At 38.1% G+C, this 27,203-nt stretch overlaps 1 protein-coding gene across 1 annotated transcript; it reads right to left on the reverse strand.

The window, feature by feature from the left end:
- Window positions 1-650: 650 nt before the first annotated feature.
- Window positions 651-27,067, reverse strand: FZD6 (frizzled class receptor 6). The gene is made up of 7 exons (XM_037502986.1): window positions 27,021-27,067; window positions 25,773-26,105; window positions 8,600-8,796; window positions 5,965-6,982; window positions 4,594-4,742; window positions 3,020-3,448; window positions 651-2,148 (listed from the first exon to the last, which is right to left on the reverse strand). Exons 2-7 carry the CDS (start codon window positions 25,947-25,949, stop codon window positions 1,980-1,982), a joined length of 2,139 nt encoding a protein of 712 aa, XP_037358883.1. The 5' UTR covers window positions 25,950-26,105; window positions 27,021-27,067; the 3' UTR covers window positions 651-1,979.
- Between the last annotated feature and the right edge of the window lie 136 nt (window positions 27,068-27,203).

The following is a 27,203-nucleotide window of genomic DNA, read 5'->3' on the forward strand; positions in this document are numbered from 1 at the left end:
TACATGAAAACCACAGTTACCATTATTTGAGTTGAAAAGATAATCCACATAGAAAATCCAGGGACAATCAACTAAAAAAACATTAGAGCAGCTAGGGGTCTTTAATAGTTATCTATTGCAAAATAGAGTAAATGTTAGTAAGGTCACAATTCTAAGTGTAGCGTGGTGTGCTAGACTCCCTTTCCCTCGTCCTCCATGGCCTGGAGGCTGCAAATTGCACTGTTCAACCTCTCAGTCACCCTCTCCCCGTCATCCAATGCTCTCTGGACAAAAGCAATTCCAAATGTGGGCTTGGCAGTGTGAATTTCTCTCTCCTCCCAGAACTTAGTCAGGTAACTCCTCACTAACTTAGTATTTTACAAAACATGTTTTGAGAATGATCCTGTTTTATGTCTCATTGATAAAGTGAAAGCAGAGGCCTAGGTTCACTTTGCTTCACCCCATTTCCTCAGATCTCTCACTGGCTTTAAAGAGTTATGATAAATATGTCTGAAAACTTATACTTTAAGAAGAGATGTTGACAGAGTCCTGACCGCCTTCCTCTCCAGTTAAAAAGAGTTTATAGCTACTCAGTCATGGAGCCACTTTTAATTATACCACTTCCTTGGCCAGGCCCACTATACATAACCACATAATACTCCCCAATCTAGTATATTGAGAAAAGTTTATTACCGAAAATACCACATAAAACAAAGTTTTTGTATATAAAGATCAAAAATGTGGAAAAGTTAATATTTACAACATTTTCCATACAGTACATGATAATTTAACAGAATGCTAAACAGAGAAAAACAAAAACAAAAAGTTTCAGGAAATCTTGTCCAAGGAGTAATACTTAATTGGAAATGAAATTAAGAAAATACTTTAATATTTTAAAGGATGTTATACAAAGTACATTTTCTTTCATTTTTTCAGAACTACATTTTTTTTCCCCACTGACTGGCACTAATATTGCTAATACACTTTTGAATGTTCACTAAAATCCTAACTTAGCTACAGAAATGAATTCTACATGTCTGAGAAAAATTCTGCATAAATACAAAGTGTTTGTACAATTCTAATTGTTCAAAAACAAAAGTACAAGCAACTATAAGTAGCCATATTAATATAATCTTGCATGGTCATGAAACATTTTTCTTAAAAAAAGGAATCAATTGCACTTGACTTAATTTATAAAAGAGTAACATTTCATCTACTAATCCCCCAGGTCATTTTTTTTTTTTTTTAAATGCAGAAAGGTCAGTGAGCAGCATAATAAAATCAACAGTGGACATTTTCAGTAAGCACCTTATTTCAGTTGCATAATGGACCTGTGAAATTCCTAAAATAATGAGAGTTTATAAAATTCACACATTTAAGATGATAAGGTAAAGCTAATGGATTTTTAAAGATTAATTCCCACTACAACATTTTTGGCTTGTCAACTTTTTTTTTATACTATACAAGAATACTATTTTTCACTTTTCTTAGAAATTCAGTGTAAAAGCTACCAAAGTAATGCTAAATACAGAACAATGCAATAAAAATATTTGAACAGATTTTCCAGGATTCCTTAAAAAAACTCAAATACACATAAATTTATTTTCAAATACATAAAAAAAGACACAAGGTTAAGTTTTAAATATCTCAGCAAAGAAAATTTTTTACTTTATACTATAAACGTGAAATATCATAGTATATCTTTTAAATCTTTTACTAGAGTAGAATCTTCATAGAAGAAAAGGAAGATTCCTCTAACTCCCTCCTCCCACACAATTAAAAAAATATTATTAACCTGCACATTTCTGTTTTTCAGGTATATCGTTGTCACCAGCTTTTGTGTGAAACGAATCCTATTATTCCCAGAATCTGTTGTTTCCAGTGTAACAGTAGCCCATGTAGACTTAAGTGCAAAAGAAGACTGTAACAGTGATTCTTTGAGGACAGTGTAGTGGTCACCTCCAGTGTAACACAAGCTGCTTCCAGGGATAATCGGTTGTTCAAGTATCTGAGTGACTGCCAGTGCCCTGCTCTTTTTTAACTTCGGAAGCTGAATGAATGAGCAGTGATGTGGAGCCTTTGAGGCTACTTGGCTCTGAAGAACTTGGGACCTGCAAGTTCTTGCTCTGCACAGGGCCATTTTCAGTAAGATCACTCTTTGGAGTTACCCTAGGTAAAAGAGCGAGAGATGACACACATACACACCAACACAAATGTGATGCCAGAACCCCTGACACTTGCCGTCCACTTTTCATGAGTCTTACTCCTGACCATGCCCACCTTTATTAGAAGACAGTTAATTAAATATCTTTCTGTAAACTCTAATAGTTCAAAATACAAAGAATTTAATTTTGAATACAATTTTTGCTAGCTTGAGAAACTTCATCAATTACCTCCTCTCCGTGGTGTCCCACGGAGAATATAAATAACAAAACAGGGTTCTTGCCCCTCAAGTTAGTATTTTCTTGATTCCCACTACGGGCCAGATAACTTGTAAGAGGCTGGGAACACAAAGATGAGTAGGACCTCAGCTCTGTCTTTGAGGCGTTTACAAGTCTAGTGGAGCACAAAGTGTGTAACTAACCCACCCTGGATGTGGAAAGTTATAGGTGCATGTGGCCTAGGCTGGGACCACAAGGAAGACATTCCAGCTAACTAATGTCAATATCCTTTTGCATTTAGAAGGTAAAAACATTTTGTAATCATCTTCATATTAACTGAAAAATACCTTTTAGTACCCTAACAAGTTACTCATTAAAACTTAATCAAGTGTCCTTCAAAGTGAATCCTAAACATGTACATATGAGCAACTCTTAACATTTACCATAGAAATGAACATTAGTTTTCTATGTGAACAACATACATGAAAGTTCTTCTGAAAACTAAGAATTAAACTATGAAATAGTATTATAGGCTGCACACAAATCTGTTAAAACCAAACTCCCTTGCTTACTCTGCAGATGTGTCATGTTTTAAAAAAATATGCATAACATGGTATTCCAAAACAGTCATGACTTAAGAGAGAAAAATCAAAGCTTACCTTCCTTCACTCCGCACACTTTCAGATACACTGCTCTTATCGTTCACAGTGCCGGTCTGACTTTTCTTGTCAGGCTGTTCTCCACAGAGTCTGGAGCTGGATGCTGCTGGGGAGGCTGGTTCCCCACAGTTCTGTTCTCTTAATTTGGGGGTGCTTGCTCCATCTGCTTTCACTTCCCTCACTGATGTTTCTGGTGAGGTTTGGATTTCTGTCAAAGTTTCTTGTCCTAAGTAATCATGGTTAGTGACTGCTACTGCAGAAGTGCCATGATTTGCTGTAGCTCCTGTGCTGGTTCCCATGGATTTGGAAATGACCTTCAACTTATGTGAACTTGGTTTGTAGTGCTTCTTTTTGTGTTTCACTTTAGAATTGTGCTTTAAGAAAAACTCACATGATTCTTGTAGTACTCTTCGACTTTCACTGATTGGACTGTAAGAAAATTCAAGGAGAGGATTTACTTGATAAATACTCAGTAGTACAGAAGTCATAAAGCAGAGGATATCTTTATTCATTAAAGTTTGAAATTCCATATAATTTCTCTTATTTATAAAATCTGAGATTATAAATACCATGAGATGCAAGTATTTAAGTGAAATCTTTTGTGCAACTAACACTGTTAGTTGCTTTTCTCAGCATAATTAGTAAACTGGTAAGAAGTTAAATTGGCAAAATTACAGAAAGAGGGCAAGGAAACTTAAACCAGTACAAAGTAGGGGTCTACCTGTATATGTAGCATATGTAAAGATATCACATATAAAAATAAATCAGAAAAGAGGCAGAACATAACAAATGGTCTTTGTTTAAATTTGTTTTCTGATCTTAAAGTTAGCAAATTATACTGAAGTTATTATGGGTATTTAAGTATGAGACAGACATAATAGTACAAAAACTGAAGCCCAATTCAACGTGATTCTTCAGACTCCAAAAATTTATTTGTGAAAAAGTCTATAGTTTTAAAATTTATACCACAAAAAAAATATTCTTTATTAGTCAAGTTAGTGGGGAACAGTTTTAAAAACTCTGTAGTTTTGTTGGTAGTGTATTGTGTGAAATGTACATAAATAGACAAAATAAACTATCTACTCATACATGTAAATTTAGTATATTGCTAGAGAATATTCCATAGGTTTGAATTTTTGCAAGTAAGTAAAATGTTAAGTCAATACTGCGTATAAAAACATTTTAAGTAGTAAAGAATGCTCATAACATCACATTTGAACCATACTTTATAGATTTTCTTACCTATATTTGATCACATTTAATCATTTATCCTTGATAGAAAAGGATAAGATTCTAAAATGCAGCACCCAAAATAATCCAATGAGAGCAGAAATGATATTGGATATATTATAAGTCATGGAAACATACATTTTACAAGTCATTCATTTCAGTGTAATAGTATATGTCAAAGATTCATATAACAAATGCCAAAATAAAGTATATCTCTCATGACAAAGATTTGTAAACTTGAAACAACAGCTGACATAGTGAAATGCCAGTGCAATGATGATTTGAATATTTGGTATTTGACCCATTTATTTTAAATAATGTCAGGTAATTCAATAGATTCTTACTCTCTCTTGCGATTTCGTTTAAAAAATCCAGCCCATTCTGTGCATGTCTTTTTGCTTCCAACCCAGAAGACAGCAGAGATGCCAACAATTAACGTCATCAGGTATTTTATCATAAATAAAGCCAAATCTGGTCGAGTTTTTGTTTTTGCCTACACACACACACAAAAAAAAAAAAAAAAAAAAAAACAGTGAATAATACAATTTTAGTAACATAATAAAAGTGGAAAGAAAACCCTACAGAGTTAACATAAAAGAAAAAGTGTTAAGTCTTCAATCTGTTTTATTATAAAATGTTTAGAAATATGACCATAGAATTAAGGTTACTAAGGAGAAGTGGGGGATAATGGACAAAGGGTAAAGGGTGCTATGGTGCTGTGAGTGCAGCATGGTGATGTACATCTGAAGAGGTATGAGCCTGTTCCCCTGAATCAAATACAGTGCTGCAAATCAATGTTACACCCCAACAGTAAAAATAAGTAACACATGCATAAGATAAAATAAAAAAATTAAATAAAAATCATTTGACATAATATAATAAACAGTGCTTTAAGTGTGATATATTCTTTCCTAAGTCCTAAACGAAGAACTATGGGTAAAAGACTACAGGCAAGTGAAACTGTTGTCCCCACATGTAAGGACATAAACCAGGTCCTACTATATTAATAGTGCAGTCACTTTCTAGAAGATACATGATATAAAGTAACTTAGCCCACACATTCCTTGATTTCATAAGCTGTGATTACAGCTCTCGTACTCAACATAATTAATGCCATATATAGTCATAATATATAAAATTTATTAAAAACAAAACAAAATTTCCATTAAGAAATTTTAAGGAATTTTTTCAGATATTTCCTGTTTTTTAAACCTTAAACCCACCTTATATCAATTATAAACAATAGAAACATTATTTGTTTTAATTACACTTTTATATTAAATGATTTATAGGAAAGTTTAGGAAAAAGCAAGTTGTTTTCATAAGCACATACTATGCAAAAAATTGTAAGTATAATCAATTTAAACATAATCGAATGTTTTACCTACTAAGTGAATTAACTCCTAAAGTAGCAGCACTTTTGACCTGCTATTTTCACTCTGCTCTTCATCACCATTAATCTGACTTTACAACCCAAATTACTTTTTGAAAGAATAGTGAAAGGAGTCTTCTTTTCTCTTGTAACTAAAACTAAAACTTAAGAACTCTTGAGACACTTAGCCCAGTTTTAATTCATGCACAGGAATAATTTCCTATGTTCATTGGATTTTCTCACCTGAAATCTAACTTGATGTTTAAACCAACAAGAGTTCATTTCAGCATACATTTTCTATGTTAAAGTTAAGCAATAAGATTACACAAATGACAGCTGTTACCTGATAAGGACATGGGATATGATACTGCCGACAATGGTCAGAGACCCAGGTTATCTCCCAGGTAATCCTGTTCACTTGCTCATAGACGTAACATCCAAGAAGTGTCACTAATGGCACAAGATACAGGCCACTGAAAACTCCAATTCGAATCATAAATTTCTTCAGTTTCTCTTGGTTCCGGCCATCATGTTGTATAACTTGTCGAACATGATTTAAGGAAATAATGCCAGCTAAAAGAAGAGACAGCCCAACAAACACACAAAGGCACAGTGGCAAGAGTACAAAGTAGCGAGAAGCATCCAGGTCATAGAGGCCAACAAAGCAAACTCCACTAATGTTATCACCTTCAACTTTGTTCATAGCAAGAAGCATAACAGTCAGAAAACCTGGTATTCCCCAGGCGACAGCATGAAACCACACCGCTTTCTGTTCAATGGCTTCACAACTCCATTTTCTTCCTGCAGCTAAAAACCAAGTAATGGTAAGAATCACCCACCACACAGTGCCAGCCATGGTGAAAAAATACAAAAACATAAACAAAACGGTGCAAGCCTTATTTTGAGAGCCTAGAACAACTGTGTCACCAAGTTCTAGCTTCTCATCTGCCTTGTTGCAGGCTGTGCTATTGCCCAGTATGAATCCAATAAAGTACATCAGAGACACAATGCTGTAACAGACTGAGTAATAGATAATTGGTCTCTCCGGGTATCTGAATCTTTTAACATCAATTAAAAAAGTAAGGAATGTGAACAGAGTTGCACAAAGACAAAATATTGAAACTATTCCAATAAAACTTTTGGCAAACTCCAGTTCATCACTTTTAAAATACATATTGGGACATGGTGGTGCACACTGGTCAATCCCCAGAAACTTATAGCCTTGTCCCCCAGAAGTCTTCAGATGCCTTGGACACCAAAATCCAATGTCTCTTTGGACTTGTTCTGTTTTCTTCTGAGGACCAAGAAACTCTGTGTGTGGATCAAAAGTTACAGGAACAGTTTCATCACAGTATTGTAATCTGTAAAGATTAAAAAAATTAAATGTATAAAGTCAACATTGTTATTGATTCATTACTTAAATGTTATGCCTTCCAATGATAAAGTATTTCCTTGTGCATTCATAATTGACGGGAAGACATACAAACCTAAATACATTACAGGGTAGAGTGGGGCAGAGAGCTCTGAAGTTGATTAAAAATGCTGTGGTTGTTGATGAACATAAAAATTCTCTTACTCAGAAAACAATTAATTCTTAATAATTTCTACCTTCAGGATTGAATATTAAGGAATTTCTCTTGATTCCAGACAAAAAGTGCTGACTTGTTTGTTTACAGTCTTAGGGAAATTAATTTTCAATTTTTAATGCTTACACACAAATTAGATCAACCATGTGAGTAAGGTGATGACAACTAAATGGCTGTAATGAGATCCGTTCCTGCACTGATAAGGTAGAGGAGCTCAAGAGATAACTACGCTCTTAAAGCAGGGCAGTAAGATCAAGAAGAGGCAGCTCAGGCCCAGCTCAACTCACATCCCCTTTTCTTTCTGGTTGCGTCTTTGCCTCCTTGTTTATGGGCAGACCTGAAGGTTACACAAGGATATTTCTGTTTTGTACAGAACCTTACCACTGAGGTGAGTTTCTACATATCAGTGTTACTTTGAGGGACCCATAAATTTTAAAAATGAGTGGGGTTTTTAATGTTTTAAATAAGAATAAAACACATGTATGCCCATATAAAGAACATTCATGTAACTGATGCCTGTTTCAAAACTTAACATACCGGTTTTGCTTTCTGTCTTCTTAAGTAAAATGAAACAACCTTTCAGATACAGTTGGGAGCTCTTTCTGGTGCTCCTCCCTTTTCTCTCTCCCCAGAAATATTCAGTACTGCAAGTTTAGTTTTTATTCTCCTCATGAATGTAACAGTATTATTACTGTGTCATTTTCTAACCATAATATTATACAGTACTGTTTCACAGTTTTGAATTTTACATAAATGATAGTGTTGTATATATTATACTGTAACTTCTTTTTCTTAACACTATTTTTTAGATGTATCCATGTTAGTAGATGTGGGGCAACTGCATTCATTTTATCAACTAAATGGTAGTATTCTAGTGTGCAGGACATCACAATTTACTAATCATTTTCTACAAAGGACTTTTACACTTTTTTCCATTTAAAAAAATTAGGAATAATATTCTTGTGCATGTTGTAGGTGATTTCCTAGGACGCTGAGTATAAACACCCTCAACTTTAACCAAGACGAATGTGTAAAAGGGCTGGTGAACTGATAGTAAGATTCATTTCACCCCAGGTCAGGTAAAAGGCACTGGATACGTTCCTTTGTATCTAGCATGTTTTATGTTAAAATTATTTGTTTGGTATCTGTTTTTAAAATTATTTGATTGGTATCTGTTTCTCCCACCCCACTGTAAATCCCTGAGAACAAGAACCAAGTTTGATTTTGCTCACCACTGTGTCTGCCACACGTATCACCACAGTGCCTGGCATGTGTTAAGTGTGCAATAAACATTTGATGAATTATATAATGAAAGCCTGCCACCTACATTTTGGAAAAATAACACTAATATTAAAAAAAATCAGTCAGCTTTCAGTAGAAAACATAATTTACCTGTCACATTCAAGTTCTTCAGGCCATTGGATCCCAAACGTGTCAATTAACTTTTTGCAATCAGAATATACTTTTTCACAAAATTTACGACAAGGTGGAACCACGTGAATTTGCTCTATGCATGTTGGTACAAAAGCGTTGCAAAGGAAAGTTTCAACATTTGGTGAACATTCCAGGTTTGCAAGAGGAAGAAAATGCTATTAAGAAAAACAGCAAGGTAAGGTTAGCAAACATTTTAATAACAAATGAATGAAATTAATTCATTTACTGTTTAAAATAAATACAGTTAACCTTAGAACAATGTAGGAGTAGCCTACTGTTGACTGGAAGCCTTTACCAAAAATATAGTCAATTAACTCATATTTTGTATGCGATATATATTATATACTGTACTTTTATAGTAAAGTTGGAGAAAAGAAAATGTTATTGAGAAAATCATAATGAAGAGAAAATAGATTTATAGTGCAGTACTGCATTTATCGACTTCCTAAGTTTACACTGTCTGTTTTAAGAGAAAATCTGCATGCAAATAAGCCCTTACAGCTCAAACCTTTGTTGTTCAAGGGTCACACTTCTCACTAACACCCTGGAGAACCTTTAAATCTCATTCTCAGTAAATCAAATTTTGAAGAGGTAGTTCTGTTTTGTCTATTAGGAGTTATGAACTCTTCATATGCAATAGAATATTTTATTATTTTATTCATAATATATTTTTCAAGAAGATATGCTAAATGGAAACAAATCAAAAGCATGTGGTGCTTGCTAGATGAAACAGAGTATACAAATATTCAATTTATAAGTATATGCAGAAATATTTTAACAGTGCATTGAACAATTTGGACAACAAAAGAATGTTTAAGGCAGAGCGAACAACATGAAAAAGATTTGAGGATTGTGAGAACATAATGTATTCAGTATCACTAGAATAATAGGTCAGAGAATAGAATAAGGGCCAGAGTAAGGAGATGAGATTGGAAATGTCCGCTGGGCCTGAACATGAAGAACAAGAATGGCATACTAAGTTCTTCCAATTTTAAAATTAAAGAAAGGGATACTATTGGAGAGTGTTAAGCAGGAACTGACTCTAGAATCGAACAGTTGATTTTTGAATCCTAGCTGCACACACGTTGACTATATAGCTTTGGTAAGTTAATTAACTTCTCTGTGCTTTAGTGTCTTGATCTGTAAAATGATGACAATAATTATACCAGCCTCATAAGATCACCACGAATACTAAGCTAATAAATGTAAAGCACTTATACCAGTATCTGGCATATAGTAAGTATTCAAATGTAGTCACTGTGATGATTATATTTTAGAGAGCAAGGGTAGGTTCAATTAAAGATTAACCTCATATGTTTATCTCCTTTTCTCCTCCTTGCTTCCTCATTGAAAAGACAAAAAAGAGAGAAAAAAGTAATAACTCAATTAGTAAATGAACAGAGAGATGATGCCAGTTTACTTAATATTTTTAATAAACAAAAACAAAGCAAAATAACAAAAAATAATGTCTCAGATTGTGAAAGACAGAAAACTATTAGAGGAATGATAAATGACTTAACGGAATATGGGGGTGGATTACAAAGTAGGAGTAGATGAGAAGAGCTGATCTGCCTCTGAAGATCTCAATCTCAGTTCTTTGAGTGTCAAGTAGCACTAAAAGTGGAGGAATTTTTACTAATCCATTCCTTTCTCTGTCACTGCCCCTCTCCCCACATTTACGGCAGGGAGCCAGATGCCCAGTACATTTTACCAGTTTGTTTCCAAGAGAAACAGAGATAGAGATGCTGGGCACTTGGGGATCAAGCACAGAGCAGGGAGAGATACAGCACAGAGTGAAAGATAGTCGGTGAGTAACAGTCTGCTAAGGTAGACAGGAGGCCCTCACCTTCCTTTTCCTGCTCTATCCCCCTAAGGTTGACAGTTTCTGTGCCAGAAACTCTTTAGAGAAGGTGAAGGAATTCTGCAGAGCTGAATATCAAGCAATTTGCCCCAAAGAAGCTTTGAAAGGCAAAGAGGAAGTTTGCCTATAAAAACACTGACCAGTATCACAAGAACATAGGCACATGGACAGATGTGAATGGCTGGCACGACAGGAAAAGTGGGCAACTTCTAGGTATCTGCAGATCTCAAATGGCACATTATTTCATGTTTCGACAGCTCATTCTTTTACATTGTTGAGTAGTATTTCGTTGTATATACCATAATTTGTTTATCCATTGTGTTGTTGAGGGACAGTCTAAGGTGCCGCTGGGGTATTTGAGTGTGGATATCTACTAATAGGCAGTTAAACAACTAGAGTTATATAGGTAAGAGACATTAGGTTAAGAATATAGATTTTATAGTCATCATTATAAAAATGATTGAAAGAATTCAACGGAATTATCTAACAAGAATATGTAGAGTAAGAGAAGATGAAAATTCTGATAAAAGAGGAATGCACTAAACTTATATATTAACATTTCCCTCCTCTCTAAATGCCACTGAGAGTGAAGGTTGAAAGATTAAAAAACCTGTTTAAGAAACAGGAAAAGAAATCTCATCAGTGAACTATAAGCTTTGAGAAAATTAGGAAGAGTGAAAGGAATGAGAACTTCTGCTTTTAGCACAAGGTAACCAAGTAAATATCTCCTGCCACCAAACATTCATTCTAAAGAAACTGCAACAAGTTTACTTTAAAAATACATTGCTGAGCAGTGCATATAGTCAATTAGTAAATTGCACAACAAAACTACAAGGGGAAATGGACCATTCCATGATCATGAGAAATTTCAATACCTCTTTCTTAGTAAATGAAAGGTGAAAGATAAAAAATTAATAAGTAAATATGAGATTTGATTCCAACACTACAATTAAGAAGTCTGATTTAAAGAGCACATACAGAACCCACACCCAGCAATTAGAGGACAACAGGTTTGGAGGACTTTGGATCAGTGAAGAGTTTACCTTGTCCTGGGGTGACTGAACAAGGCTTGTATACTTTGTCTCCTTTATTTGAATGATGCTCTGAGACCTGACCCTTTGACACCTAATAGGAACTTGCTGGAAAGCAAACAGCAGAGTACTTTCCCGCAGTTTTTTCTATCCTGGAGAACAATACCCAGACGTGTTGACTCCTCCTCTGGGACTGAGGTGGGAGGAAGAGGGGTGTGGGCAACTGGAAAGCATTTATGTACTTCTTTGTTTACCATCCCCAAAAAACCTAGCTCCTCAACTTTTTGAGTGTCTGGTAATTAGAGCTGGTGGTAGAAAGAATTAAAACACACTGTGTTTAATTCTTCTAACTCAGAAGTCATTCTGCAACAGCGGTGATAAATGGATGGTCTGCACTTAAGAACTATTATTGTCCAGTTCAAGGGCAGGGAAAATGAAAATAGCAAATGTACTTTTCCTATTTTAACATGGCAAGTCACATCCTGTGTTTAGTTCTTCCAGAGTACCAGCACTGATTTATTCAATGTCAGTGTTCATGAGTGTTCATGCAATCTGCAGATGACATATCAGATACTGAAGATTCGAATACCTTCAGAGGCTAGAGAGGTAAATTCAAAGGACTATGAGATAACAGGGAGCAATTGGGTAGCAGCTGCTATGCAACTTTAGCAGACTATTATATGGAAATACGGGCAAGGCATTGTCAGCTATATCAACTTTTCATAACATAATAGAATCTGGATTTCTATGTAAAATCTCCCAAATTTAAAATTTTAACACTTAAATGTAAACATTTAAAATATTGTTCAGGACAAACAAAACCTGTCTTCAGGTCAGATATACAGTGTGGGCTACTGGCTTTCAAGTTCTTCTGCAGACTAACAGACAAAGAAATTTAGAGATGGAAGGGTTCTGTGAGGGCTTTTAAGTCTACTACTTTCAAAGAGTGTGTGTGTGAGTGAGTGAGAGTGTGTGTGTGTGTTTTGCCAAGGAATACTTCCTTTACATAAGATTTACAAAGAAGCCCAATAAATTAAATAAATAAAAGCACAGCTGCTCTGCTGGAACAGGAAACCCTCCCTCTGAGGTAGCTCTGTCTGCTCCCCTTTCCTGGTGGTGACCTCAAAGCACCTCCATAGAGCACAGTTTGAAAACAGCTGACCTAATCTAAGCTCTCAGACTACAAGTGAGAAAAAAAGAATCCAATTTCTTATTGAAATTGTTACTGAAATCCCCAAATCTGGTCTGATTAGAGTTATTCCTGATGTAATGCTACGTTTACCAATACTGTAGTTACTGAAAAGAAATCAGAACTTTGATTTACTTAGCACTCATCTCAAGCTCAGCACTGTGCTTTTTCATGTATCAGTTCTTTTTGCAACAATCCTGAGAGATAGATGTTCTTACCTCCACCTTGAAGATGAGACAACTGAGGCTCTATGAAGCTAAGCCAATTTTACAGTCACACAGGCAATAAGTGGCAACTGGAATATGAACTTGGGTCCATATGACTCCAAACTGAGTCGTCTAAACACCCAACTCTCCAGAAAATTACCCTTTCCCAAAGTACAAGATAGGCAAGAATATTAACAAGTATGAAGGGAAGAAAAGATATCAGGTAAGGCTAGGGAACGCTTTACATGGAGCAAAAGTCTTCAGTCTGAATAAATAAATGTTCACGAGACAATTAAAGACTCAAATTATGTTTGTTGCATTCCAGAAAATACATGTACCTCCTAAAGTAGGTAGTTTTGGAACAAATAATTTTAGAACCAATTATATTAAATTATATTAAATAATGGGCAGTCAGTCTTCTAATCAGTTGAAAACAAACAGAATGAGCTTCTTTCCCTAATCTTTTGAAATAAAAATCTTGATAGAAATCTTTAGTGGTCTTCCACAAAATGTCATGGGTATCACCCTCAGAAACCAAACCTTGAGATGGAAAGACTAGTAACTTAACTCATTTGTGGTATTTCTTATGTTGTTAATTTTATACTTGGAATCTCACTAACAAGTATTTGGCACAGTAAGTGATAGCTATGTAAACCCATGAATGGAACAAATTTCAAGCTTTCTTAGTCTCTTCACTTTGGTCTGTTCTTTCTTCCCCCTTAATGACACAATTCTTAGTAACACAGTGCCTTCATGATTTGGGTCATGAAATTCTACTTTTCAAATTTCCTTCTTAGAGAAGACTCAGAAACTTACCCACAACTAACCACAACATAAAACATCAGTAACGCTTCTGAAATTCTACCTTTTTTTAAAAAAAATTTATTTATATATATAAGAACTGGGGTACATAGGCTAGAGGTGTGGGGGGTGAGAGGATTCATCAGAGACAGAGTGGGGAACAGAACAGGCAGACTGACTGAAATACACTGCTGAGGGGAGCAGCGGGTGAGTCAGGAGAGGTCTGCTGTGCCATATGGGTTGCTCCCTGACAGGGGATCGAACTCATGCTGCAGTGGCTGTGGATAGCTTTATAGGTTGCGTCTTAACCCACTGAACCACCAGGAAGGCCTGAAATTCTACTTTCAATAATAACTAAAATAGTTCTGTTGATTATAGCTTTAATGCTTAGAGAAATGAAAGGTAGGCACACTCCTTTAAGGAAATGGTCATTCCTGGCAAAAATCCCAGGGTAGTTACTATTAGTGCCAGTAAGGACGAGGAAGAAGTCAATTAAAAAGCCAATTCATACCTCTATTCTGAAAAATAGCCACAGCCAAACAGTACGATAGACAATGAAAACCAGGATACACAGAGTATCTTATATAGACTTTTGCTGGAAATAATGCCAGCATTGTAATTCTGGTCATCACTCTGCCATTGACTAGCTGTCCCACATCTGGCAGATAATTTTCTGTCTTTGAGGCTAAGAACATCTATTAGAGTAAAATGGGAGCAATGAATTACTAGATAATCTCATGGATCAAAGAGTTTATGAAAAGGTAACAAAGACATGAGTAACAGAGCTGGATGCAAATTTCCTAACCACCACAGGTATTACAACGGAGTTTTCTCTTTGATAGGTAACTGTCTTTTGCCAAAATCTGGAGTAAACATTTGTTTTCATCTGCCCAGCAGTCCTATCTTTTGGAATCCCAGAGTAGGTGGGATGTTACAGAGGCTTAGGGAAGGATGCAGAGATGTAACCTGATAACAAATAACGCATGGGAACATAGACTCTAAGGCTGGCTATGAGGATGCTCTGGGTATTGTGATTCTTGGGGAGAGGTTAGGCAAAAAAGCAGAGTCAGATTATTTGAGAAAACTGCAGTAGGATAATAACCCAGGGACATGATTTAGGCATACTGCTGGCACTGGGGACAGACGGATCTGTGATCCAACCGTGCCCTGGATCCCCCCTGTTCCTCCCTGTACCTGGGGCCTCACTTTCTAGCTTCTCCATGATTCTTTTTAACTTTTTAAAAATACCTTCTTTTTTTTTTTTTTTTTTTTAGATTTATTTATTTATTTATTTATACAAGCACTGCTACAGTCAGAAGCGTGGGAGTGTGAGAGAATTCACCAGAGCCAGAGCGGGGAGCAGAGCAGGCAGAAGGACTGAAGTACACTGCTGAGGGAAGCAGCGGGCGGCAGGAGACGTCTGCATGCTGTGTGGGACCCTCCTCTGGTGGCCGGGGAGCAGCCGGGGATCGAACTGGCGCTGCAGAGGCTACGGGCAGCTTCGCAACCCAGCGCTCAACCGCTGCGCCACCGAGGAGGCCCTTCTCCATGATTCTTCAAGCTATCCAATGTCTGTCCGTTTTCTGCTTATGTTAGGCAAAGTTGGTTTCTGTACCGATAGGTACAGCAATTACATAAAGAATGGGTTGTAAGTGACTTCAGTGAAATGGCAGGAATTATAGAGCTGGTTTTCTGGCCTAACTGAAGCTAAAAGCAGTGAATATTCTGTTAATATTTAGAGATAAACATAGTAGAATGCGTTATCCTTATAATCATTTAGGCCCCTAGAACGTCTTAGAGATGATATGCTATAGCAGTGAAGGCAAGGCTGAGAGGCTACTGCCAGGAAAGCAGAAAGGAGCATGAAGAGCACAGTGTATTTAAGGAAATGGGGTGAGTGCTCTGCCCTACAAAGAGAACAAGAAACTGGCACACCTGAATTCTCAGCCTTAGATGTGGAGTGAACACTGGATTAAAAGGATTTATGGCTTAAGAAGTTGAAAACCAAATGCACAACTTAATCCTGCAGGTTGCCAAATTATATCAGTTGAATTTGCTTCCTTTTCACATAAGAAATCTAGTGATATTGTGATTAGGAAGCTCTTTGCCTAAATTTCACTGTCAGGGCCTCCCCGGTGGCGCAGTGGTTGAGCGCTGGGTTGGGAAGCTGCCCGCAGCCTCTGCAGCGCCAGTTCCATCCCTGGCCACCGGACGAGGGTCCCACATGGTGTGCAGACCTCTCCTGCCACCCGCTGCTCCCCTCAGCAGTGTACTTCGTCAGTCTGCCTGCTCTGCTCTCCCCTCTGGCTCTGGTGAATTCTCTCACCCTCCCGCGCTTCTGACTGCACCCAGTGCTTGTATAAATAAATAAATAAATCTTAAAAAAAATAAATTTCAATGTCAGAGGCTCCTACCATATCATTATTTCACAGGACATCACACTGGTCCACCATCTTTTCAGGACATAGAGCTGATGAGGCCATAGGTATGTGCCAATGAAAAGATTAACCTACATAAATAAAAGGAAACTTCCACCTGGTCTTGCTAGTATCTGGTAGAAACTGGACACAACTATGGGATATCTAGAAATAATCAGGCTATCTTTCATGAACTGCGTGTTATCTAACTCATCTACTCATGATGTCATATGTACCGAAAGCATTTCATCATTCAAATGCCTGAGCTAGCAGATCTTAAAGACGTGGGAAAATAGTATGAGCCTATTGCTCACACTTTTAAGAGTGCCTATTTCCACCCTATTGCCACCTTTTCCTTAAAACACACCTATGGCTTCATGTACAGTTCCCTCTGACTAACTGGATGATGAGGAAACAATTCCAGCTTGGTTAACACAAGCTGGCCTCAGCTGAGAGTGAACTGCTGTGGTATTCACTATATCTGTCAACAGAAAGATGGTCTAAAGTAAGGAGTCACATTGATTCAGAAGGATATAATCAGATGGGGACTGTAAGGAACAGGAATGGGAGACTGGTGATTAGGAGTCTGGAAAAGCAGACTGTGAATAGACTTCTCCAAAATGAACTAACAATGTGAAAATTATTTTGTTACATGTGAATGCAAACCAAAAGTTCTCCAAACAGAGAAAGTTTTTAAGCTTGTAGGTTAAATAATCCACTCTGTGGGCCTCCCCGGTGGCGCAGTGGTTCAGCGCTGGGTAGCGAAGATGCCTGCAGCCTCTGCAGCACCAGTTCGATCCCTGGCCACCAGCAAGGGTCCCACATGGTGCGCAGACCTCTCCTGCCGCACCCGCTGCTCCCCTCAGCAGTGTACTTCATCAGTCTGCCTGTTCTGTTCCCCGCTCTGGCTCTGGTGAATTCTCTCACCCTCCTGCACTTCTGACTGTATCCAGTGCTTGTATAATAAATAAATCTTTAAAAAAAATCCACTCTGTGGATGTTAATCACTTTCCCCTTACCATCCCAGTATTTCCGTACTATGCTCACAAGCAAAAGGACCATAATGGCAGAAAGGAGTGCCCAGATACAGTGACATAGACTTCCCCTCCCTGAAGTGATCTGGTTTTACTGCTAAGAAGTCAATTTGCCAGAAGCAGAGCAGCAATCAACCTCAATAATATGGTACCAGCAGGATCCCAGAGGGATCACCCAACTATCTGGTATCAGGCTAAGGACCCTGGATCCCTTCCAGCCAAGATTTGTCCTCAATGAAACTCCCTGTGTACAGTGCTTACAAGCAGACTATTCCTTTCTCTGTGTCCTGGGAGTAGCTGGCAGAGTCTGAGCTTTATTTTTAGCTTTTTGATTCTATGACCAACCTGCTTCTTTTCTAGTAAATTCCTTTCTTGTTAAACCAGTCTGGGTACCCTAGCTCAGGTTGAAAGGGCACAGAAGAAAAAAAAAATTAGTAAAAGTACAAAGAAAGTAGGCTCCTTTTTTAAAGTTAAAAAACCTATATAGAAAAAAATGAAGGAATAACTAGAGTAAAACATTAATATAGGTCTAAAGGTATTTTTTTAGAAAGGAGAAGGGGAAAAATAATCTAAGAATAAAAGCCTTCACCAAAAACTAAAACTAAAGTACAACGACAAAAACAGGTTGCCTTACATTTCATCTATCAGAATATAACTCCATGAATGCACAGAGGTCTGTCTGGTTCATTACTGTATGCCTAGCTCCTAGTAAACAAACATGTATTTGTTTATTTAGGCATGCAAATATTTATTCAATAAATGACCACTAGCTGGTCTCAATGAGCTAGTCCTCAGGAAAGGACTAGCTAGTTCACATACTATTAATGATATGATAATAGAAGAAAACATAATATGGATCCCGGGGTAAGATCCTGAAGACAAAATCTTAGCTATAATTTTAAGAGAGAGGAATCAAAGTAAGAAAAAACATTTGCTTTTAAAAATATATATAAAGCTAAGACACAGAAGAGTGGTTCTGCTGCAATATCTTGGCCATGCCTTGTCCCCTACAGTTTTAAAGACACAGTATATACAAATGTTTTTCATTTTTCTGACATGCCTCAGAATCCCACTGTTATATGGAGCAAATAACTTCACCAGTGGACACGGCCAAGTGACAACACAGCATCTGATTCTCAGCTCAGGATCTGTGCTATCTACTCAAGGTTACATACCTAGTAAGTCTCAAGAAGTAATAAAAGGTTTTTTATTACTTTAAAATGGCACCAAAAATAAAGCCAACTTCTAGTGTCGGTAAAGAAAGTTGAGAGAAAGCAAAGAAGTCTAAGAAGTGACTGAAAAAATAAAAGTGATGGGTCTAAGCTAGACAACAGTCAGTATAGATCTAAAGGGGACCTTAGGGCCTCCCCTGGTGGCACAGCGGTTGAGTGCTGGGTTGCAAAGCTGCTGGCAGCCTCAGCAGCGCCAGTCCCCGGCCACTGGGTGAGGGTCCCACTTGGCGCGCAGACCTCTCCTGCCGCCCGCTGCTCCCCTCAGCAGTGTACTTTGTCTGTCTGCCTGCTCTGTTCCCCACTCTGGCTCTGGTGAATTCTCTCACCCTCCCGCACTTCTGACTGCACCCAGTGCTTATATAAATAAATAAATAAATCTTTAAAAAAAAGGGGGGGGGACCTTAAATATTTACACATCACAGAGCAAATACTTTCAAGAAAAAATACAGAATCTTGAATAAATTCTTTGAGAATATCAGTGAATGTGAAAAAAAAATCAACACGTTTTGCCTTGGAAAGGAAAAGAACTTGCAGAGGCAAAAGTCAGCAGATTAAAGAAAACTGCTGTGAAGGGACCCTGTGGTCAACCCTGCCCACTGATACAGACCTCCAGAAATTGCTGGGTGAAAACCTTGAGGCTCCCTTTCAATTCCACTGGACTCTATGCCCCAAGAGACCCAAGAATGTCCAACCAAGCAGACATTTTCTTATCTTCTCAGTTTTTGCCTCTCTCGTAAACAAATTATACCTACCAGAGATAATGAATTTAAAGTATGCATGTTACCCCATCTGGAATTAACATATGCCCACAAATTCTTTATTTCTGCCATGTGCATGTCCCAAACATAACTCTCTTCTTTTTCTGAAGGGAAAAAACCAACCCACCTATTCCAGTGCTTTGTAAACCAGACCCTACCTGGAGGAGGTGAGGAGGGGGGTGTCAAAAAAGCAGTTGGATGGAACCCCTTTCTGACCCATCTCTTCTCCAGAGTTTGAATCCTCACTTTGTTTATCTAACAAACTCTTTATCAATTATCACTGAGACTTCTATTCCAATTAACACGGGCTACTGTGTAATAAAATGGTACAAACTCTGCCACTTATATTCACGAATGTGACCAATCCCAGTCAAATCAGCTTCTTTAGAAAAAAGGTGAAATGGAGTCTGGAATACAAGAGTAGAATGAAAAAGTAGGAATTCACATTATTTCCAAAATGGAAAGCTTGTTATTTATGAAATCTTTCTTAGCAGACAGCATTACAAATTTTAACTCATTTTTTCAGAAGCATTTTCCTTTGAAAATTAAAATAATATAAAAGTAACTAATTGTCATCACTTATTATCAGGGAAATGCAAATCAAAACCACAACGAGATACCACTTCACACCAGTGAGAATGGCCCATATTAAAAAAAACTGGCAACAACAAATGCTGGGAGGATGTGGAGAAAAAGGAACCCTCTTACTGGTAGGAGTGCAAACTAGTCCGGCCACTATGGAAAGCTGTGTGGAGGTTCCTTAAATTACTAAAAATGGATCTACCATATGATTCAGTGATTCCACTCCTAGGAATCTACCCAAAGGACACAGAAACAGGAATTCAAAAGAAAACCTGTACTCCTATCTTTACTACAGTACTACTTACAATATCCAAGATATGGAAAAAACCTACATGCCCCCAAACAGATGAATGTATTGAGAATGTGGTACATCTACACAATGGAATACTACACTACGATTAAAAAAGATAAACTCATGCCACTTGTTGCAATATGGCTAGAGCTGGCAGGGATTATGCTAAGCAAAGTCAGTCAGAAGGAAAAAGAGAAGTAACAGATGGTTTCACTTATAGACGGAATATAGGGAAATTGAACAAAGGGTCAAGAAAAAGACAAAACTTGCAAGATCTGAAGCATACAGCAGGGGAGATGGAAAGAGAGGGGTCAAAACAAGGGAGGGAAGAGCACAAGGGACTATGTGCTGGGTGACAGGTGCTGTGGTGGTGGGAGTAAGCCCTAGGGTAAGTTAGAGTTAAGTAGGCAGCTTCAGGGACAGTATAGGCAGGGAATTTGGGAGAGAGCATGAAAGAGGCTTCTGAGATAAGGATAGTAAATTCTTTTTTTTTAAAGATTGATTTATTTATGTATATAAGTGGTGGGGTACAGGCCAGAGGTGTGGGGGTGAGAGGATTCACCAGAGACAGAGTGGGGAACAGAACAGGCAGATTGACCGATGTACACTGCTGAGGGGAGCAGTGGGTGAGTCAGGAGAGAGGTCTGCTGCGCCATGTCAGTTGCTCCATGTCCAGCCAGGGACAGAACTCGTGCTGCAGAGGCTGCACACAGCTTCACAGGTTGTGTCTTAACCCCTTGCACCACCCGGGAGGCCCATCATTTTTATTTTAAACACCTAATCATACTAGAACAGTCTTTCGATGGTCTCAGAAAACCATGTCCCTTTATGGATATGTCTCCTGAAAGGATAACTAATAATATCCCTGAGCGTGGAAGACCAAGGAATGACCCTGTTAAGAACCTTGTGCCTGTCAGTAGAGCCTCCCAGGACAATTACAGTCTTCTGTTCACACAGAGGTCTAACCCGATTTTGCTAACTCAGGAAGTCAAGTTACTCTCCCTACCAGTACAACACAACATCACAAAGGAAGGTGCTTTGGTTTCTAGATTTAAAACACAATAGTAGCCACTATATACACAACTGACTTGGACACTTTTCAATACCTATTTCATTTTAAGTAAAGAGGTTTGTCATACTAAACATTTTCTTTCTATGTGTGAGAATATAAGACTAGAGAATAAGAAGGTGCCACTTCTAAAAGCAGAAAAACAAAAATGTTTAAAAACCACTGCCCAATAGAAACAGATCTTCATAAAACAATTTATCTTCATCCCTTCATTTTTAGTTGAATAGAGATTTTTAATAGTCCACACTAACAGGTGGAAAGGAAACAGTTTCTGGGGCTCACTTCCCTTTACACTGTTCAAAAGTGGAATGACCACATGCTGTTCCAAACACAACACATGGCTTTACTTTTGCCTAACTTCAATGAAGGCCAATTCAAAAAGAAAATACAATGTTCCTATTTCCATTTCCCCTAGATCAGTCTCAGCTCTCTCTGGATAAAATCACTCCCTAAGGGACATCAACCTCACAGTTTGAGAAACAATGCTCTAGATGTGAAACAAAAAACTCCACAATGGAAAACCAAGCAGCCATTTTGTTTTTCCTCATGGGAGAGTTAGACTACATCCTTTTCATTACAATGACAAGTCACTATTCAGATTTGTAAGTGAGCTCTGTAATACAAATAATCTCAGCATTCAATTATAAAATAAGGAAATGGATGTAGTCTATACTCATTTATTTATATATTGTCTATGACTGCTGTATTACTGTAACTGTAGTACTGAATAGCTGTGACAGAGACTGTATGGTTTGTAAAGCCAAACTATTATTAGACCCTTAACAGAAAAAGTGTGCATCCCCAGTTAAACCCAGTGGGTCTCAAACTTAAATGTTCACAAGAAACACCCAGACAGCTTGTTAAACCAGTTTCTGGGCTCTAGGTTCACAGATCATGATTCAGTAGGTTGGTATGGGGTCCATGAACTTGCATTTCTAACAAGCTCAGAAGCTTTCGGTCTACCAACTAAAGTTTGAAAATCACTGCTCTAAGCCTTTCACATAATCACAGATGAGGAACAATCACAAATGCCATATATTCTATTAAATAGGATAGTCCATCATACAAAATGAAAACTAAGCTATAAAGGAGTGAGGTAATTTTTAACTTATATGGAATTCTTAGTAGCTAAGAAAGCACAATTGGTTGCCATAATCTATCAGATAATTCTTCACCCCATCCTAATATTAAATCACAGTGAACACTAAAAATTCAAGAGGGATCAGCTGGAAACAAAGGCAGCCGGTTTGATGGTATAAAACCCAATCTGTTCCCTAGAGAAACTAAAAGACATTTTTTAAAAAGTAAAATCCAATATTTATGCAGGTATAATTTAGTACATAGCTGGAATGTAAACGTAAGTACTAAAAGTAAAATGTTTGGAAAAAATCTGACACATATAGTTTATAGTACTATGGCCCAATCAAAAGATGAATTCCCACTACTCAGCTACTTAAAAAGATGAAATTATGTTTCCTGGGGAAAAAAATGGATAGATCTTGAGGTGATTATGCTACGTGAAATAAGTCAGAAAGTGAAAGACAATTACTGGATGGTTTCACTCATGTGAATGAAGTGGAATATAAATAATGAAAGAAAACAAACTGGCAAAACATAACAAAAGTAACCACAGACTGTGAAATATATGGAGGAGATGGGAATGAGGTAGCATATTTTCACTGTGCCTTTGGTGGAGGGAAGTACAGCATGCACACATGTTGAGGTGTGATGCTGTACTCCCCAAATTCTATAGTTATGTAAACAAATGGCAAATTAATAAAATTTGATTAAAAGAGAGTTCTATTAGGAAATAAGATGAATTCCTTTACTCCAAATAAATAAAATGGTTAAAGATAAAACTGTTTAAATTCTAAGAAACACATGTCAAACTAATATGCAAAAGAACATAGAAGATATCAATGGATATTATTTTATTGAACTAGGCTTAGGCAGAACAAAAGTGGATGATATGTAAGCCAGCCTAAAAATATTAGAATGTTTTTCACTTGGACACTGCTGAATCTAGAGGTGGAAGATAAGGACTTGAAAGGAAAATTCTCTTTGTGATCAATTAGGAGAGGAAACACCACCTTTTTATTTATCCATCATTTACTAAGCATCTATCATGCACTATACTAGGTGTCAGGAGTAGAAATGAATAAAAACTATTCCTACTCTTAACAAGATCACAATCTAGTAAGAGAGCCATGTAAACAGTAGCCATCCACCATGATGAGCATAAGAACAGTCATATATATTAAGTAATCTCAGAGTGTGAAAAGTGAGCAGTTAAATATGCTAGAGAGAAAGGTGTAAGAAAGTTTCACTAGGCATAGAGTTGTTGTTTCAGGTGAGGCCCGACAAAGGCGAGCAGGTGAAGAGGGTAAGTAGAGAACCCAAGAGGCAGCGGATACAACATGTGCAAAGGCATGGCGGTAAGAGACTAATGAGGATTTGAGTCCCGCACATGATTTGACTGACTCCAAGAGTATAAGAGAAGGCAGAAGTCCCAAAGAGCCTTGGGCGCCACCCTAGAGTTTGCTCTTCACTTTTTTCAGTTCTAGAGTGTAGTTTGACAGAGAAGACTCTCAGATTAGAGTGCTCAGATCTTGTAGGAATCATGCAGCTTCTCTGGGTTTTAGTTTCTTTACCTAAGAAAGGGTTCAGGGGTTTCTACCTGGGCTCTGCACAGATGTACTGTTCAATAGAATTGGAAGCCTTTGTAATCCTACTCATTTTAGCCACTTAAAAATTAAAATATTTCTCTTATTCTGAGAGGGATCAATGGCACAAAAGTGGTTAAAAAGTTCTGCATGATATTTAGGATCATTTATAACCTCTCAAATGATAGGATCCTGGACATTCAATAGAGGAACTAAAAAAGAATGCTGCTGACTGAGGACAAATTAGGATGGGGGAGCAGGAAATAACACAGAGCAAAAAAATATTAGGGATTGAAAGTCTGACTCAGGTTGGTATTATTTTGCTTTTATATATCCCTTCTTTTGTAGATCTAGGTTAATGCTAGTATTTAATGACTGCTTAATGGCATTCTTTTATCATACCAAAGTATGGTTTATAGAATAAAAATTAGTAAAGGCTATGAAACAGTTTAGTGTAAAGGGAACATTATATTATGAAGAGACTGGTAATGTTAGCGATTAAATAAAGGAGAAAAAACAGAAATATCTTGAGAATGTCCAGACACAAAACTACCTGGGAAAGGTGTTGGTAAACAAGAAAGAAACTTTTTATTTTTCATCAGCAACAACTGCTTTTAAAAAGACAGTGTGGTACAAAAACCAGTTCATATCTTACAATTATAAGCATTTGATAAAAGGCGTCTATTTTTAATAACGATATGCTACAAGGGACTCGAGTCTAAATAATCTGAATTTATATATAAGGTCAGTGTTAGCATTCAAACTTAAAATGTATGTAGCAACTACACAGAGAGAATCCTGGATTTAAAAAAATTGTAATCAAATCAAATCACATTATCAGAGAAAATGTGAAAATGAGTACTATGAACACTTTTTGAAGGTATTCCCACTAATGCTTTATTTTAGACAGATCAAACCATCCCAATCAATGTAAGTCTCACTGCATCATTTTTGAAAGTTTTCAAATTGACTTCTTGAAATGGTTTGGAAAACCACTGAAATAGTACAATAACATAATTGGTAAAATCCTTTTAAAGTGCACAGTATTTACTTAGCATCTACTTAAAAGCAGGCCTATTTTAGACATGAATCTTCAGGAGGTAGTGGGACAACTATTCAAACAGGCAACATGGAAGATAGCAAAATGAAGGCTAGTTGGTTTTTAAAGTGGTATCTATGTTAAAATTTTAGGGGTCCTCTATTCGCAACAATCTGGGGAGGAATAGTTTTTATCATCCCTGGAGAGTTTTTCAGGGGAAAAACTACAAATGCAGTTTGGAGGAGACGGCTCTTCAGGAGACTTATCCACCTAACAGATCTACACAGGAGAACAGGTTCTAGTTCCTACGGTCACAGTCTTTCTTCTCACACCTCCCTAGCAATCTGCCTATCTCTAAGCCACAGGCAGGTAACCAAGGCACCTAAGGCAATCTTCTAATGTCATTCTGTTCTTACCCTGAAAGGTGGTTTCATTTTTACAAGGAATACTTAAGTGTTAGGCTTTACAAGAAAAAAGTTACTTCTTAGTAATATACTATCTATAGTCCCTAAAGCCTTAGTAACACACTATCTATAGTCCCCAAAGCCTTGACTTACTTCAGAAAACTGTGCCAAGTGAACATTACAACTATTTATGAAAATACATAATACAGTCCAGGTCATATAGAATATATATTCAATGAATCAGGAAAAATTCAGAATTTGCATTTCGAGAGGAACAACCATAATCAATTCAGGAAAACAATGTATTTTCCAGGTGCAAGAAATTCTGAAATCATTCATAACTACATGCAATGCCAAACTTATCCTGAGGAAACCCACCAAACAGCTATAAATGTAGACAAAACATGTTGGGGGGAAGAGGAGGGGGTTTAATTTTCAAAAGGATTTACTGAAAAGATGACTTGTACACGACTGGAAGAAATCCATTGAAAAATAATATAAAAAAGTCACATTTACAGCATAAACTATTTGCTAAGGTATGAAGACTACTCACCTCCATTTCCACAGCAGCTGTACTCTGGTCATAATGACCCATCAGATTAGGGAAAAAGGTCATGTTGTAGGTCATTTTCATACATCTGGGAACAGTAATTGGTTCACAGGTGAAAAGACTGTGCCCTCTTATGAGTGGTAGAAAAATACATGTCCACAAAAAGATAAACATTTCCATTTTCCTCAAATTCCTGCTTTTACCACATGGCTTGCATTAATTGCTCTTTTCATTCTCAGATTTCCATCCAAAGATTAAATGTTCAAATTCGTCATTCCATTATTTTACCATTTTTGACGGAAGCTCTTTTCCTGAAAATGAGTCCTGGGTCAATTTCTGTCAAAACAACCCAAAAAAGTGTATCAGCATTTTTTTGTCAAAAACTTCAGTGCGGACGTCAAAGTGCACAGTTACGATGTTCACCCTAGGTTACTAACACTGGAAAAAGCACGGGAAATTATGGGATACTCTTCCACCTGCCTTGGCGTAGACACTATCATTTGGTGAGGAAGCCTCATTTCTAGTGACCTGATGATAGAAGGTTTGGGCTGCGTGGAACACCGGGTAAAGGGGGGTGGGGGGCACAAGATGGGTGAGCTTGGAGCAGTTAGGAATACGTTTAAAAGGGTTAATAGATTTGTCAAATCTATGGTCCCCTGTTGGATACCTTATTACGCACAAGAAAACTGCGCTTCAAGGAAATCCCTTAAATCCTAATGAGTTTTCAAACTATTTTAAAGATTCTAAGAGCAAGTTTGCTGGCAGTCTTCTAGGGATAGACTTTTTCTCTTTTCCCCAAGGCCAACTGGAGGAAGACGTCTAGGATTCCTCCTGTGCAAGAGCGCACGAGTTCTCACGGGCTGGGGAGAGAATTGACCCCACCGAAGGGAACTGGAGCCGAGCTGTCCTGGGAGAGGGAGGTCGGCAGCGTGCTCTGAGTCACCAGAGCCGCACCCCACCCCAACAACGCCCGTGCCAGGGCTTCCAGGTCGCCCCACAGCCCGGCACCTGCCCCAGGCCTGCGGTCGCCCCAGCTGCGCCCCGGGCCCGCGGCCGCAGCGTCGCCTTTCGGGAGCTGGGCCCAGCTCCGCGGAGACTTCGGCCCGAGCGGACCGTCCTCCGCCGCCTCCCCGGCACCTGCGACCGCGAGCGTGCCCCCTCGAGGCCCGCACCCCGAGATTCTCGCCTGCGCCCCCCAATCCCCCACATCCCGCCCGCGGTCCCGCCCAGCCCCGGCCGGAGGAGCCTCACCTCGGGCGGCAGTCGAGGGCGTCGCGCCAGCCCGGTCCAGTCCAGCCCCGTCCAGCCCCGTCCAGCCCCCCGCGCCCCCCGCGCCCCGAATCGACTTCGAGGAGCGCCTGGGACTCGGCAGCCTCTGCAGCGCACGGGGAGCGAGAGCTGAGCGATCCCGCGAGATCGCGCCGCCCGGTTGGG

Source organism: Talpa occidentalis, unplaced genomic scaffold, assembly GCF_014898055.3.
Source record: "Talpa occidentalis isolate TD23 unplaced genomic scaffold, MPIMG_talOcc4v2.1, whole genome shotgun sequence".
Classification (NCBI taxonomy): Eukaryota; Metazoa; Chordata; class Mammalia; order Eulipotyphla; family Talpidae; genus Talpa; species Talpa occidentalis.